This window comes from Eriocheir sinensis, unplaced genomic scaffold (assembly GCF_024679095.1).
Source record: "Eriocheir sinensis breed Jianghai 21 unplaced genomic scaffold, ASM2467909v1 Scaffold560, whole genome shotgun sequence".
Classification (NCBI taxonomy): Eukaryota; Metazoa; Arthropoda; class Malacostraca; order Decapoda; family Varunidae; genus Eriocheir; species Eriocheir sinensis.
Window position 1 is genome coordinate 95001 of NW_026111899.1, and position 16840 is coordinate 111840.

At 43.4% G+C, this 16840-nt stretch overlaps 2 protein-coding genes across 2 annotated transcripts; one reads left to right on the top strand and one right to left on the bottom strand.

Moving 5' to 3' along the window:
* The first annotated feature begins 1754 nt into the window (after positions 1–1754).
* On the top strand, positions 1755–2660 carry LOC126993102 (apical junction molecule-like). Its single transcript, XM_050851938.1, has 2 exons — positions 1755–1904; positions 1956–2660. Exons 1-2 carry the CDS (start codon positions 1755–1757, stop codon positions 2658–2660), a joined length of 855 nt encoding a protein of 284 aa, XP_050707895.1.
* A 9784-nt stretch (positions 2661–12444) lies between these two features.
* LOC126993103 (apical junction molecule-like) lies at positions 12445–13327 on the bottom strand. The gene is made up of 2 exons (XM_050851939.1): positions 13148–13327; positions 12445–13089 (listed from the first exon to the last, which is right to left on the bottom strand). The coding sequence occupies exons 1-2, from the start codon at positions 13325–13327 to the stop codon at positions 12445–12447; spliced, it is 825 nt and encodes a 274-aa protein (XP_050707896.1).
* Between the last annotated feature and the right edge of the window lie 3513 nt (positions 13328–16840).

Below are 16840 nucleotides of genomic sequence, written 5' to 3' on the forward strand. Positions count from 1 at the left end.
TTCCATTCTTCCTTCCTTCCTTACTTCCCATTTTCTTCTTTGCTTGCTGTTTCCTTCCCATCAGTGCCTCCTTTTCCTCCATTTTCGGCCTCCTTTTTCCTTTCCCTCCATTTTCAGCTTTTATCTCTTTCTCCATTATTGCAACTCATTTGTTTTCTGTCTGTTGTTCCTTTTCTCTTTCTTTACTCCACTTTTTTCCTCTCCCTCCAGTTATTTACACATTTGTTCATTACTTTCCCTTTATTTTCCCCACTTTTCTCTTCTTCCTTTTTCCCATCCTTTTATTTTCTTCCTCCTCGCACTTGCACTTTCCTGTTTAACCTTCCCTTTCAATTTCTTCCTTCCACTTCTCTCCTTCCACTTACATCTCCAATTTTCTTCCTTCCTCATCTATTAATCTCCTCCACCTGTTATTATTCTCATTGATCTGTTTCGTATAATATTTTAAGACAGTGGGATTCAATAATTACCGACGGGAGAAAATGCTGACCCCTTACTCCTCAGGGCCATATTTTCAAACGTATCGGCCTTCCATTATGACTGTTTCCTAAGGCCACAGAGAAGAGTAAACGGTTTGTCACGGGTGATTTTACCATTCGGGGTGCAGAAGGTTTGTACAACTATCACAAGCATCACAAAACAGTCCACGAGAACCCCAGCCACTTCAACGAGAAGCTTTTCAAACAGGCGAACCGAGGCGCCGATACCTTTAAGAATAAAGCTTCCTTCCATCCAGCCAATCAGCTCCCGTAGCTAAACAGACGCTCCCTCCATCTAGCCAATCAGCTCCCGTAGCGATCTTCACTACAAAAGGTGCAACTAGCTCTAGATTTCGCCCTATGCAATGTCAACTCCAAGGTCCCTAAAACGGCATATCTCAAACCGAGGTGATGTGGTAAATCTCGACCCTATAAAGGATAAGCAAAGGGAAAAGAGTGCCCCCATCTCTATAAATCAAAATCCCGTGGCTGGCCTCCGAGCCAAGATAACCTTCAGAAGCACAATAAAGCTAAATGAACATAACGCTTGGATTGCCTCACGCAACTAACCCACAAAAAGAAGCAAACACTGAAAAACAAAAACAAAGCTGCATGGAAGTAAGGGTGGAACTACCCCGCGAAGAAAACTCACAAACTCAAACGAACATTCAAAAACAAAATAAAAGGAGCATGCACGTAGTGGCAGAAATACCCCTCGAAGAGAGCTCACGAACTCAAACAAGCATTGAGAACTACAATAAAAGCAACATGGACCTAAGGGTTGAATTATCCCTCGAAGATAACTCACAAGGTGAAGTGTTTCTTCAGACACACAATAACTCCAAACACGGAGCGATGGAAGGCACAATGTCGCGTTTATCAACGCCCTGCCCAGACGCCCTGCACACCCTCGCCTACTGGTGGTGGGTCCTGCAAGGGCTGCTCCTCGCTACCCTGGCGAGGTTCATCTCCGGACCCACCGCACCCGACGATGACAACCCTGACGATGACAACCCTGATGATTACAAGCCTTACGATGACAACTATGATGATGACAACCCTGACGATGACAACCCTGACGATGACAACCCTGATGATAACAACCCTGATGATGACAACCCTGACGATGACAACCCTGATGATGACAACCCTAACGATGACAACCCTGACGATGACCCTGGTCTTGATCTTGACTCTGTGGGTGAAGAGGATGACTTTGAAGAAGTGGAACGGAGGGATGTGGTTGAAGAGAATGGCTTTGAGGAGGTGGACCGGATGGATGTGGACCGGATGGATGTGGACCGGGTGGAGGTGGACCGGATGGATGTGGACCGGGTGGAGGTGGACCGGATGGAGGTGGACCGGATGGATGTGGACCGGGTGGAGGTGGACCGGATGGATGTGGACCGGGTGGAGGTGGACCGGGTGGAGGTGGACCGGATGGATGTGGACCGGGTGGAGGTGGACCGGGTGGAGGTGGACCGGATGGATGTGGACCGGGTGGAGGTGGACCGGATGGAGGTGGACCGGATGGAGGGGGACCGGATGGAGGTGGACCGGGTGGAGGTGGACCGGATGGAGGTGGACCGGGTGGAGGTGGACCAGATGGAGGTGGACCAGATGGATGTGGACCGAGTGGATGTGGACCAGATGTATGTGGACCAGATGGATGTGGACCAGATGGATGTGGACCGAGTGGATGTGAACCAGATGGATGTGGACCAGATGGATGTGGACCAGATGGATGTGGACCGGGTGGATGTGGACCGGGTGGAGGTGGACCAGATGGATGTGGACCGGGTGGAGGTGGACCAGATGGATGTGGACCGGGTGGAGGTGGACCAGATGGAGGTGGACCGGATCGATGTGGACCGGGTGGATATTAACCAGATGGATGTGGACCGGGTGGATGTGGACCGGATGGATGTGGACCGGATCGATGTGGACCGGGTGGATGTTGACCAGATGGATGTGAACCGGATGGATGTGGACCGGATGGATGTGGACCGGATGGATGTGGACCGGGTGGATGTTGACCTGATGGATGTGTACCGGATGGATGTGGACCGAGTGGATGTGGACCGGGAAGAGGTGGTGGAGGTGGTGGTGGGGCAGTTCGGGGTGGGGGTTGTTGCCGCCCCTCCTGACCCGCCCGGCCGCCACCCTGGTCCTGTTGAGTAAGAAGGGTGAAGGCGAGGATGACTTTGACAACGTGAGCAAGAGGGACACGGGAGCGATGGAGTAAGGCAAATGCAGAATGTATGAAAAAAATAAATAAATAAAAATAAAAAACGAAAAAAAAAATGAAAAAAAATAAATATAATACAAAAATAAGAAACAAAAAAAAAATTGGATTAAGATTCATGAAAAAATAAAATAAAACCAAATACAAAATATATAAAAGAACACAAAAATACAAAAGAAAAAGAAATAAAAAAAAAATCAAACCCCAATACAAAATGTGAGGGTTAAGGTTAAGGGTCATATTTCTTTGCGTCAAAACGGAGCAATGGTTTCACCCGACGAGGAAAAAACTTGTAAATTCGCCAAAGTATTAACGAAAGTTCCGTTCACGCCTTGCGCAGCTTGGAAATAACGACCGGTAAACTTGGTTAAGCTTTAAGTTAGATGAAAAGAAAACAAAAAAATCATCGGTCAGTGAGTATATGTCGTGAACGACTTGAGGAACGAAAAAAGGAGATAATTAATCTCACGTTCCAGTTCGAAATGTCCCTGCGAAATGGAACACCCAAAATGAATGCCGTGTGTGTGTGTGTGTGTGTGTGTGTGTGTGTGTGTGTGTGTGTGCGTGTGTGTGTGTGTGTGTGTATGTAGGTGTGTGTAGGTGTGAGTAGGTGTCGGTGGGTTGGTGTGGGTGGGTGGGAGTGCGTCGATGTATGTGATGAAGTGTGATATATTTTCACATTGATGTCGTGTGATATGTTACCTTTTCAGGTAATGCCGTATGATATGTTTCCAAGTAATGTGTGTGATACGTTCCCTCTCCAGGTAATGTTGTGTGATATGTTCCCTCTCCAGGTAATATTGTGTGATATGCTCCCTCTCCAGGTAATGTTGTGTGATATGTTCCCTCTCCAGGTAATGTTGTGTGATATGTTCCCTCTCCAGGTAATGTTGTGTGATATGTTCCCTCTCCAGGTAATGCTGTGTGATATGTTTCCTTTCCAAGTAATGTTGTGTGATATGTTCCCTCTCCAGGTAATGCTGTGTGATATGTTTCCTTTCCAAGTAATGTTGTGTGATATGTTTCCTTTCCAGGTAATGTTGTGTGATATGTTCCCTCTCCAGGTAATGTTGTGTGATATGTTTCCTTTCCAAGTAATGTTGTGTGATATGTTCCCTCTCCAGGTAATGTTGTGTGATATGTTCCCTCTCCACATAATGTGTGATATGTTCCCTCTCCAGGTAATGTTGTGTGATATGTTCCCTTTCCAGGTAATGTTGTGTGATATGTTCCCTCTCCAGGTAATGTTGTGTGATATGTTCCCTCTCCAGGTAATGTTGTGTGATATGTTCCCTCTCCAGGTTATGTTGTGTGATATGTTCCCTCTCCATGTAATGTTGTGTGATATGTTCCCTCTCCAGGTAATGCTGTGTGATATGTTCCCTCTAAGGTTAATGTTGTGTGATATGTTTCCTTTCCAGGTAATGTTGTGTGATATGTTTCCTCTCCAGGTAATGTTGTGTGATATGTTTCCTTTCCAGGTAATGTTGTGTGATATGTTCCCTCTCCAGGTAATGTTGTGTGATATGTTTCCTTAAAAGGTAATGTTGTGTGATATGTTTCCTTTCCAGGTAATGTTGTGTGATATGTTCCCTCTCCAGGTAATGTTGTGTGATATGTTTCCTTTCAAGGTAATGTTGTGTGATATGTTCCCTCTTCCGGTAATGTTGTGCGATATGTTCCCTCTCCAGGTAATATAGTGTGATATGTATCCAGGCAATGTTGTGTGATATGTTCCCTCTATAGGTAATGTTGTGTGATATGTTTCCTCTCCAAGTAATGTTGTGTGACATGTTTCCTTTCCAGGTAATGTTGTGTGATATGTTTCCTCTCCAGGAAATGTTGTGTGATATGTTTCCTTTCCAGATAATGTTGTGTGATATGTTTTCTCTTCAGGTAATGTTGTGTGATATGTTTCCTCTCCAGGAAATGTTGTGTGATATGTTTCCTTTCCAGGTAATGTTGTGTGATAGGTTTCCTTTCCAGGTAATGTTGTGTGATATGTTTCCTTTCCAGGCAATGTTGTGTGGATGTTTCCTCTCCAGGTAATGTTGTGTGATATGTTCCCTCTCCAGGTAATGTTGTGTGATATGTTTCCTTTCCAGATAATGTTGTGTGTATGTTTCCTCTCCAGGTAATGTTGTGTGATATGTTCCCTCTTCAGGAAATGTTGTGTGATATGTTTCCTTTCAAGGTAATGTTGTGTAATATGTTCCCTCTCCAGGTAATGTTGTGTGATATGTTTCCTCTCCAGGTAATGTTGTGTGATATGTTTCGTCTCCAGGTAATGTTGTGTGATATGTTTCCTTTCCAGGTAATGTTGTGTGTATGTTTCCTCTCCAGGTAATGTTGTGTGATATGTTCCCTCTCCAGGTAATGTTGTGTGATATGTTTCCTTTCAAGGTAATGTTGTGTGATATGTTTCCTTTCAAGGTAATATTGTGTGATATGTTCCCCCTCCAGGTAATGTTGAGTGATATGTTCCCTCTCCAGGTAATGTAACGTGATATGTTTCCTTTCCAGGCAATGTTGTGTGATATGTTCCCTCTCCAGGTAATGTTGTGTGATATGTTTCCTTTCAAGGAAATTTTGTGTGATATGTTCCCTCTCCAGGTAATGTTGTGTGATATGTTCCCCCTCCAGGTAATGTTGTGTGATATGTTCCCTCTCCAGGTAATGTTGTGTGATATGTTCCCCCTCCAGGTAATGTTGTGTGATATGTTCCCTCTCCAGGTAATGTAATGTGATATGTTTGCTTTCCAGGCAATGTTGTGTGATATGTTCCCTCTCCACGTAATGTTGTGTGATATGTTTCCTCTCCAGGTAATGTTGTGTGATAAGTTTCCTCTCCAGGTAATGTTGTGTGATATGTTTCCTTTCCAGATAATGTTGTGTGATATGTTCCCTCTCCAGGCAATGTACTGTGATATGTTCCCTTTCCAGGTAATGTTGTGTGATATGTTCCCTTTCCAGGTAATGTTGTGTGATATGTTTCATTTCAAGGTAATATTGTGTGATATGTTCCATTTCCAGGTAATGTTGTGTGATATGTTTCCTTTCAAGGCAATATTGTGTGATATGTTCCATTTCCAGGTAATGTTGTATGATATGTTTCCTTTCCAGGTAATGTTGTGTGATAAGTTCCCTCTCCACGTAATGTGTGATATGTTCCCTCTCCAGGTAATGTTGTGTGATATGTTTCCTTTCAAGGTAATTTTGTGTGATATGTTCCCTCTCCAGGTAATGTTGTGTGATATGTTCCCCCTCCAGGTAATGTTGTCTGATATGTTCCCACTCCAGGTAATGCAATGTGATATGTTTGCTTTCCAAGTAATGTTGTGTGATATGTTCCCTCTCCAGGTAATGTTGTGTGATATGTTTCCTCTCCAGGTAATGTTGTGTGATATGTTTCCTCTCCAGGTAATGTTGTGTGATATGTTTCCTTTCCAGATAATGTTGTGTGATATGTTCCCTCTCCAGGTAATGTAGTGTGATATGTTTCCTCTCCAGGTAATGTTGTGTGATATGTTCCCTCTTCAGGTAATGTTGTGTGATATGTTCAATCTCCAGGTAATGTTGTATGATATGTTCCCTCTCCAGGTAATGTTGTGTGATATGTTCCCACTCCAGGTAATGTTGTGTGATAAGTTTACTCTCTAGGTAATGTTGTGTGATATGTTTCCTTTCCAGGTAATATTGTGTGATATGTTTCCTCTCCAGGTAATGTTGTGTGATATGTTTCCTTTCAAGGTAATGTTGAGGGATATGTTCCCTCCCCAGGTAATGTTGTGTGATATGTTTCCTTTCAAGGTAATATTGTGTGATATGTTCCATTTCCAGGTAATGTTGTGTGATATGTTCCCTTTCCAAGTAATGTGTTTTATGTTCCATTTCCAGGTAATGTTGTGTGATATGTTTCTTTTCCTGGTAATGTAGTGTGATATGTTCCTTTTCCAGGTAATGTTGTGTGATATGTTTCCTTTCCTGGTAATGTAGTGTGATATGTTCCCTTTCCAGGTAATGTTGTGTGATATGTTTCCTTTCAAGGTAATGTGGTGTGATATGTTCCATTTCCAGGTAATGTTGTATGATATGTTTCCTTTCAAGGTGGTTTTATTATTGCGCTGGATATATCAAAAGCTTTTGATAGGGTCTGGCACAAATCTTTGCTTTCCAAACTACCCTCCTGCGGTTTCTATCCTTCTCTCTGTACCTTTATCTCCAGTTTCCTTTCTGACCGTTCTATTTCTGCCGTGGTAGACGGTCAGTGTTCTTCCCCTAAATCTATTAACAATAGTGTCCCACAGGGTTCTGTCCTATCTCCCACTCTTTTTCTGTTGTTCATTGATGATCTTCTTTCCAAAACGAACTGTCCTTTCCATTCCTACGCCGATGATTCCACTCTGCATTACTCAACTTCTTTTAATAGAAGACCCACCCTACAGGAACTTAACGACTCAAGGCTGGAGGCTGCAGAACGCTTAGCCTCAGACCTTACTATTATTTCCGATTGGGGCAAGAAGAACCTGGTGTCCTTCAACGCCTCAAAAACACAGTTTCTCCACCTATCCACTCGACACAATCTTCCAAACAACTATCCCCTATTCTTTGACAACACCCAGCTATCACCATCCTCAACACTAAACATCCTCGGTCTATCCTTAACTCAAAATCTCAACTGGAAACTTCATATCTCATATCTTACTAAATCAGCTTCCTCGAGGCTGGGCGTTATGTACCGTCTCCGCCAGTTTTTCTCCCCTGCACAGTTGCTGTCCATATACAGGGGCCTTGTCCGCCCTCGTATGGAGTATGCATCTCATGTGTGGGGGGGCTCCACTCACACAGTTCTTCTGGACAGAGTGGAGGCTAAGGCTCTTCGTCTCATCAGCTCTCCTCCTCATACTGATAGTCTTCTACCTCTTAAATTCCGCCGCAATGTTGCCTCTCTTTCTATCTTCTATCGATATTTCCACGCTGACTGCTCTTCTGAACTTGCTAACTGCATACCTCCCCCCCTCCCGCGGCCCCGCTGCACTCGACTTTCTACTCATGCTCATCCCTATACTGTCCAAACCCCTTATGCAAGAGTTAACCAGCATCTTCACTCTTTCATCCCTCACGCTGGTAAACTCTGGAACAATCTTCCTTCATCTGTATTTCCTCCTGCCTACGACTTGAACTCTTTCAAGAGGACGGTATCAGGACACCTCTCCTCCCGAAACTGACTTATCTTTCGGCCACCTCTTTGGATTCTTTTTAGTAGAAGCTCTTAGCGGGCATTATTTTTTTTATTATTAATGTTTACTTTTTTGTGCCCTTGAGCTGTCTCCTTTGCTGTAAAAAAAAAAAAAAAAAAAAAAAATTACCTGGAGAGGGAACATATCACCCAACATTATCTGGAAAGGAAACATATCACAACATTACCTGGAGGGAAACATATCACACAATATTACCTGGAAAGAACATATCACAACATTACCTGGAGAGGAACATATCACACAACATTACCTGGAGAGAACATATCACACAACATTACCTGGAGAGGGAAACATATCACACAACATTACCTGGAACATATCAGGAAACATATCACACAACATTACCTGGAAAGGAAACATATCACACAACATTACCTGGAGAAACATATCACACAACATTACCTGAGAGGAACATATCACACAACATTACCTGAAAGAAACATATCACACAACATTACCTGGAAATGGAACATATCACACAACATTACCTGGAAAGGAAACATATCACAACATTACCTGGAAAGAACATATCACAACATTACCTGGAGACATATCACACTTGAAAGGGAAACATATCACACAACATTACCTGGAAAGAACATATCACACAACATTACCTGGAAGGAAACATATCACACAACATTACCTGGAAGAAACATATCACACAACATTACCTGGAGAAACATATCACTGCATTACCTGGAAGGAAACATATCACACAACATTACCTGGAGAGAAACATATCACACAACATTACCTGGAAAGGAACATATCACACAACATTACCTGGAAGGAAACATATCACACAACATTACCTGGAAAACATATCACAACATTACCTGGAAAGGAACATATCACACAACATTACCTGGAGAACATATCACACAACATTACCTGGAGAAACATATCACACAACATTACCTGGAAAGAAACATATCACAACATTACCTGGAGAAACATATCACACAACATTACCTGGAGAACATATCACAACATTACCTGGAGAGGAAACATATCACACAACATTACCTGGAAGTGAAACATATCACAACATTACCTGGAAAGGAAACATATCACACAACATTACCTGGAGAGGAACATATCACACAACATTACCTGGAAAGAAACATATCACACAACATTACCTGGAGAAACATATCACACAACATTACCTGGAGAGGAACATATCACACATTACCTGGAGAGACATATCACACAACATTACCTGGAAGAAACATATCACACAACATTACCTGGAAGAACATATCACACAACATTACCTGGAAAGGAACATATCACAACATTACCTGGAGAGAACAAATCACACAACATTACATGGAGAGGTAACATATCACAGAACATTGCCTGAAGAGGGAACATATCACACAACATTACCTGGAGAGGAAACATATCACACAACATTACCAAGAAAGGAAACATATCACACAACATTACCTGGAGAGGAAACATATCACACAACATTACCTGGAGAGGAAACATATCACACAACATTACCTGGAGAGGGAACATATCACACAACATTACCTGGAAAGGAAACATATCACACAACATTACCTGGAAAGGAAACATATCACACAACATTACCTGGTAAAGGAACACATCACACAACATTACCTGGAGAAACATATCACACAACATTACCTGGAGAGGGAACATATCACACAACTTTACCTGGAGAGATAACATATCACACAACATTACCTGGAGAGGAAACATATCACACTACATTACTCGGAAAGGAAACTTATCACACAACATTACCTGGAGAGGGAACATATCACACAACATTACATGGAAAGGGAACATATAACACAACATTACCTGGAGAGGGAACATATCACACAACATTACCTGGAGAGAAAGCATATCACACAACATTACCTGGAAAGGGAACATATCACACAACATTACCTTGAAAGAAACATATCACACAACATTACCTGGAGAGGAACACATCACACAACATTACCTGGATAGGAAACATATCACACAATATTACCTGGAAAGGAACATATCACACAACATTACCTGGAAAGGAACATATCACACAACATTACCTGAAGAAACATATCACACAACATTACCTGGAAAGGAACATATCACACAACATTACCTGGAAAACATATCACACAACATTACCTGGAAAGGAAACATATCACACAACATTACCTGGAGAGAAACATATCACACAACATTACCTGGAGAGAACATATCACACAACATTACCTGGAGAGGAACATATCACACAACATTACCTGGAGGAAACATATCACACAACATTACCTGGAAGAGAACATATCACACAACATTACCTGGAGAGGAAACATATCACACAACATTACCTGGAGGAAACATATCACACAACATTACCTGGAGAGGAACATATCACACAACATTACCTGGAGAAACATCACACAACATTACCTGGAGAAACATATCACACAACATTACCTGGAAGAAACATATCACACAACATTACCTGGAGAGGAAACATATCACACAACATTACCTGGAGAAACATATCACACAACATTACCTGGAGAAACATATCACACAACATTACCTGGAAGAAACATATCACACAACATTACCTGGAGAGACATATCACACAACATTACCGGGAAAGGAAACATATCACACAATATTACCTGGAGAGGAACCAGATCACACAACAGTACCTGGAGAGGAACATATCACACAACATTACCTGGAAAGGAAACATATCACACAACATTACCTGGAGGAAACATATCACAACATTACCTGGAGATGGAACATATCACACAACATTACCTGAAAGGAAACATATCACAACATTACCTGGAGAGGAACATATCACACAACATTACCTGGAAGAAACATATCACAACATTACCTGGAAGGAAACATATCACACAACATTACCTGGAGGAACATATCACACAACCTTACCTGGAAAGGAAACATATCACACAACATTACCTGGAGAGGAAACATATCACACAACATTACCTGGAAGGAAACATATCACACAACATTACCTGGAGGGAACATATCACACAACATTACCTGGAGAGGAAACATATCACACAACATTACCTGGAGAGGAACATATCACACAACATTACCTGGAGAGGAACATATCACACAACATTACCTGGAGAGGAACATATCACACAACATTACCTGGAGAAACATATCACACAACATTACCTGGAGGGAACATATCACACAACATTACCTGGAGGAAACATATCACAACATTACCTGGAGAGGAACATATCACACAACATTACCTGGAGAGGAACATATCACACAACATTACCTGGAAAGGAACATATCACACAACATTACCTGGAGAGGAACATATCACAACATTACCTGGAAAGGAAACATATCACACAACATTACCTGGAAGGTAACATATCACAGAACATTTCCTGTAGAGGGAACATATCACACAACATTACTTTGAAAGGAAACATATCACACAACATTACCTGGAGAGGAACATATCACACAACATTACCTGGAGAGGAACATATCACACAACATTACCTGGAGAGGAACATATCACACAACATTACCTGGAGAGAGCATATCACACAATATTACCTGGAGAGGAACATATCACAACATTACCTGGAGAGGGAACGTATCACACACATTACTTGGAAACATATCATACGGCATTACCTGAAAAGGTAACATATCACACGACATCAATGTGAAAATATATCACACTTCATCACATACATCGACGCACTCCCACCCACCCACACCAACCCACCGACACCTACTCACACCTACACACACCTACATACACACACACACACACACACGCACACACACACACACACACACACACACACACACACACACACGGCATTCATTTTGGGTGTTCCATTTCGCAGGGACATTTGGAACTGGAACGTGAGATTAATTATCTCCTTTTTTCGTTCCTCAAGTCGTTCACGACATATACTCACTAACCGATGATTTTTTTGTTTTCTTTTCATCTAACTTAAAGCTTAACCAAGTTTACCGGTCGTTATTTCCAAGCTGCGCAAGGCGTGAACGGAACTTTCGTTAATACTTTGGCGAATTTACAAGTTTTTTCCTCGTCGGGTGAAACCATTGCTCCGTTTTGACGCAAAGAAATATGACCCTTAACCTTAACCCTCACATTTTGTATTGGGGTTTGATTTTTTTTTTATTTCTTTTTTTTTTGTGTTCTTTTATATATTTTGTATTTGGTTTTATTTTATTTTTTCATGAATCTTAATCCATTTTTTTTTTGTTTCTTATTTTTGTATTATATTTATTTTTTTTCAATTTTTTTTTTTCGTTTTTTATTTTTATTTATTTATTTTTTTCATACATTCTGCATTTGCCTTACTCCATCGCTCCCGTGTCCCTCTTGCTCACGTTGTCAAAGTCATCCTCGCCTTCACCCTTCTTACTCAACAGGACCAGGGTGGCGGCCGGGCGGGTCAGGAGGGGCGGCAACAACCCCCACCCCGAACTGCCCCACCACCACCTCCACCACCTCTTCCCGGTCCACATCCACTCGGTCCACATCCATCCGGTACACATCCATCAGGTCAACATCCACCCGGTCCACATCCATCCGGTCCACATCCATCCGGTCCACATCCATCCGGTTCACATCCATCTGGTCAACATCCACCCGGTCCACATCGATCCGGTCCACATCCATCCGGTCCACATCCACCCGGTCCACATCCATCTGATTAATATCCACCCGGTCCATCGATCCACCTCCATCCTCCATCTGGTCCACCTCCACCCGGTCCACATCCATCTGGTCCACCTCCACCCGGTCCACATCCATCTGGTCCACCTCCACCCGGTCCACATCCACCCGGTCCACATCCATCTGGTCCACATCCATCTGGTCCACATCCATCTGGTTCACATCCACTCGGTCCACATCCATCTGGTCCACATCCATCTGGTCCACATACATCTGGTCCACATCCACTCGGTCCACATCCATCTGGTCCACCTCCATCTGGTCCACCTTCACCCGGTCCACCTCCATCCGGTCCACCTCCACCCAGTCCACCTCCATCCGGTCCACCTCCAACCGGTCCACCTCCATCCGGTCCACATCCATCCGGTCCACCGGTCCACTCCACCTGGTCCACCTCCATCCGGTCCACATCCATCCGGTCCACCTCCACCCGGTCCACATCCATCCGGTCCACCTCCACCCGGTCCACATCCATCCGGTCCACCTCCATCCGGTCCACCTCCACCCGGTCCACATCCATCCGGTCCACCTTCACCCGGTCCACATCCATCCGGTCCACATCCATCCGGTCCACCTCCTCAAAGCCATTCTCTTCAACCACATCCCTCCGTTCCACTTCTTCAAAGTCATCCTCTTCACCCACAGAGTCAAGATCAAGACCAGGGTCATCGTCAGGGTTGTCATCGTTAGGGTTGTCATCATCAGGGTTGTCATCGTCAGGGTTGTCATCATCAGGGTTGTTATCATCAGGGTTGTCATCGTCAGGGTTGTCATCGTCAGGGTTGTCATCATCATAGTTGTCATCGTAAGGCTTGTAATCATCAGGGTTGTCATCGTCAGGGTTGTCATCGTCGGGTGCGGTGGGTCCGGAGATGAACCTCGCCAGGGTAGCGAGGAGCAGCCCTTGCAGGACCCACCACCAGTAGGCGAGGGTGTGCAGGGCGTCTGGGTAGGGCGTTGATAAACGCGACATTGTGCCTTCCATCGCTCCGTGTTTGGAGTTATTGTGTGTCTGAAGAAACACTTCACCTTGTGAGTTATCTTCGAGGGATAATTCAACCCTTAGGTCCATGTTGCTTTTATTGTAGTTCTCAATGCTTGTTTGAGTTCGTGAGCTCTCTTCGAGGGGTATTTCTGCCACTACGTGCATGCTCCTTTTATTTTGTTTTTGAATGTTCGTTTGAGTTTGTGAGTTTTCTTCGCGGGGTAGTTCCACCCTTACTTCCATGCAGCTTTGTTTTTGTTTTTCAGTGTTTGCTTCTTTTTGTGGGTTAGTTGCGTGAGGCAATCCAAGCGTTATGTTCATTTAGCTTTATTGTGCTTCTGAAGGTTATCTTGGCTCGGAGGCCAGCCACGGGATTTTGATTTATAGAGATGGGGGCACTCTTTTCCCTTTGCTTATCCTTTATAGGGTCGAGATTTACCACATCACCTCGGTTTGAGATATGCCGTTTTAGGGACCTTGGAGTTGACATTGCATAGGGCGAAATCTAGAGCTAGTTGCACCTTTTGTAGTGAAGATCGCTACGGGAGCTGATTGGCTAGATGGAGGGAGCGTCTGTTTAGCTACGGGAGCTGATTGGCTGGATGGAAGGAAGCTTTATTCTTAAAGGTATCGGCGCCTCGGTTCGCCTGTTTGAAAAGCTTCTCGTTGAAGTGGCTGGGGTTCTCGTGGACTGTTTTGTGATGCTGGTGATAGTTGTACAAACCTTCTGCACCCCGAATGGTAAAATCACCCGTGACAAACCGTTTACTCTTCTCTGTGGCCTTAGGAAACAGTCATAATGGAAGGCCGATACGTTTGAAAATATGGCCCTGAGGAGTAAGGGGTCAGCATTTTCTCCCGTCGGTAATTATTGAATCCCACTGTCTTAAAATATTATGCGAAACAGATCAATGAGAATAATAACAGGTGGAGGAGATTAATAGATGAGGAAGGAGGAAAATTGGAGATGTAAGTGGAAGGAGAGAAGTGGAAGGAAGAAATTGAAAGGGAAGGGTAAAAAGGAAAGTGCAAGTGCGAGGAGGAAGAAAATAAAAGGATGGGAAAAAGGAAGAAGAGAAAAGTGGGGAAAATAAAGGGAAAGTAATGAACAAATGTGTAAATAACTGGAGGGAGAGGAAAAAAGTGGAGTAAAGAAAGAGAAAAGGAACAACAGACAGAAAATAAATGAGTTGCAATAATGGAGAAAGAGATAAAAGCTGAAAATGGAGGGAAAGGAAAAAGGAGGCTGAAAATGGAGGAAAAGGAGACACTGATGGGAAGGAAAAAGCAAGCAAAGAAGAAAATGGGAAGTAAGGAAGGAAGGAAGAATGGAATAGTCAGTGGTGGGCGCCGCTAACCGAAAAATAAGCTTTGCTAACTGGTAATCCACTAACTAAAAAGTCAGCTTCCCTTACACTGAGCCGCTAAACTGATAAAGAAATTAATGGAAGCTAACGAAAACGAAAGCGAAAACGCTAACAAGCTAACGAATAAGTTAGGAACTGCTAGGAACCGTGCCCAGGCAGGCAGCGTTAAGGATCGTCCTTGATTTAAAAATAAAAGATTTTTGTTCCTCCCGGGAACCTGTTCATGGAAATACAATGTTGAAGTCATTTTTATGGAAATGTGGGAAAAGATGTGGATGTGATTGTCTTACTTATCATATTTATTGTTCGTGTATAGAAACGAAAGGATGAAAATGATTGTTTGTGTCAAGTTGTGTGTGTGTGTGTGTGTGTGTGTGTGTGTGTGTGTGTGTGTGTGTGTGTGAGTGTATTTAGCTGGTTGTATATACATAGTTTTGATATACAGGAAGTGAGCTACACTCTTGAGGTCGTCCCTAAATATCAGTTTATCAAGTTAGTTTCAAAGTCATGAATAGTTTCGGCTTGAACGATCTCCTTTTCGAGGTCCTTCCATGTGTCAATGCCTCTCTGAGGGAAGCTGTTTCTTGTTTTTGATATCTCTCAAGCGCGTTTTTTTTATAAATCTATTTCCCGTGTCCTCTTGAGTTTTAGTACCCCATTATACAGGCCATCCCTTACTTGTTTCCATTTCCCTTACTGCCCTGTAGGCTACACCATAAATCAGATCTCCTCTTTATCTCTCTTTTATCTCATTGAAGACTGGCAAACCCAATCTTTACTCTCTCCTTATATGTCATATATGTCTAATGCTTGGCACCATTTTGTCCTCCTGACTCTCTGAATTCAATGTGTTTTCTTAGCATTTTTGTGTGGAGACCACACCACTGCTGCATATTCCAATCTTAGTCGAATGACCAACGTATATATATATATATATATATATATATATATATATATATATATATATATATATATATATATATATATATATATATATATATATATATATATATATATATATATATATAATATATATATATATAGGCACTGCCAAGTCACAGGGCTCACGTGGTGACTAAGCAGCACAGGCAGTCTTGGGACGCGTACACAATAGTCTTCCCATAGATGACCTAAATTTTCAGACAAAGAAAAACTTAGAAAACGAAGACAAGCTCAGCGGGGAGAACCTTAACTTTTCCGCCACCAGTGCCACTACCACAACCACCACCCCTACCGCTGCTATTACTACTACCACTGCTATTACTACTACCACTCTTACTACTGAGAGGTACGTAGTAGTACGTCCTTGTCGACAGAGCGGCTCCGGCAGTGCCTGTCCGTAGTCTGTCCGTACCGTGAGGCCACCTCCATTTGGATAGGCGGTGGCGTAGGTGGTAGCGTACTGGGCCCACATTCACCGCGTGATGGACGACGCGGGTTCGAATCCCCACGCTACCACTCGGATTTTTCGGTCACCGCCGAGTGGCTCAAAACTACCCACATGCTGTCCTGAAGACCACCCATCAACCCGGACTCTAGAGGAAGCCGTCCAAGCGAATCAAGAACGAGTTCCGGGGGCAGCATGAGCCAATGCAAGATGGCGCCACTATAAACACTCGCCTGCGCCAGAACGGGCTGGGCCGACCATCAGGCCCCACCTGGAAGAAGCCTTGGGCCGACCATCAGGCCCCACCTGGAAGAAGCCTTGGGCCGACCATCAGGCCCC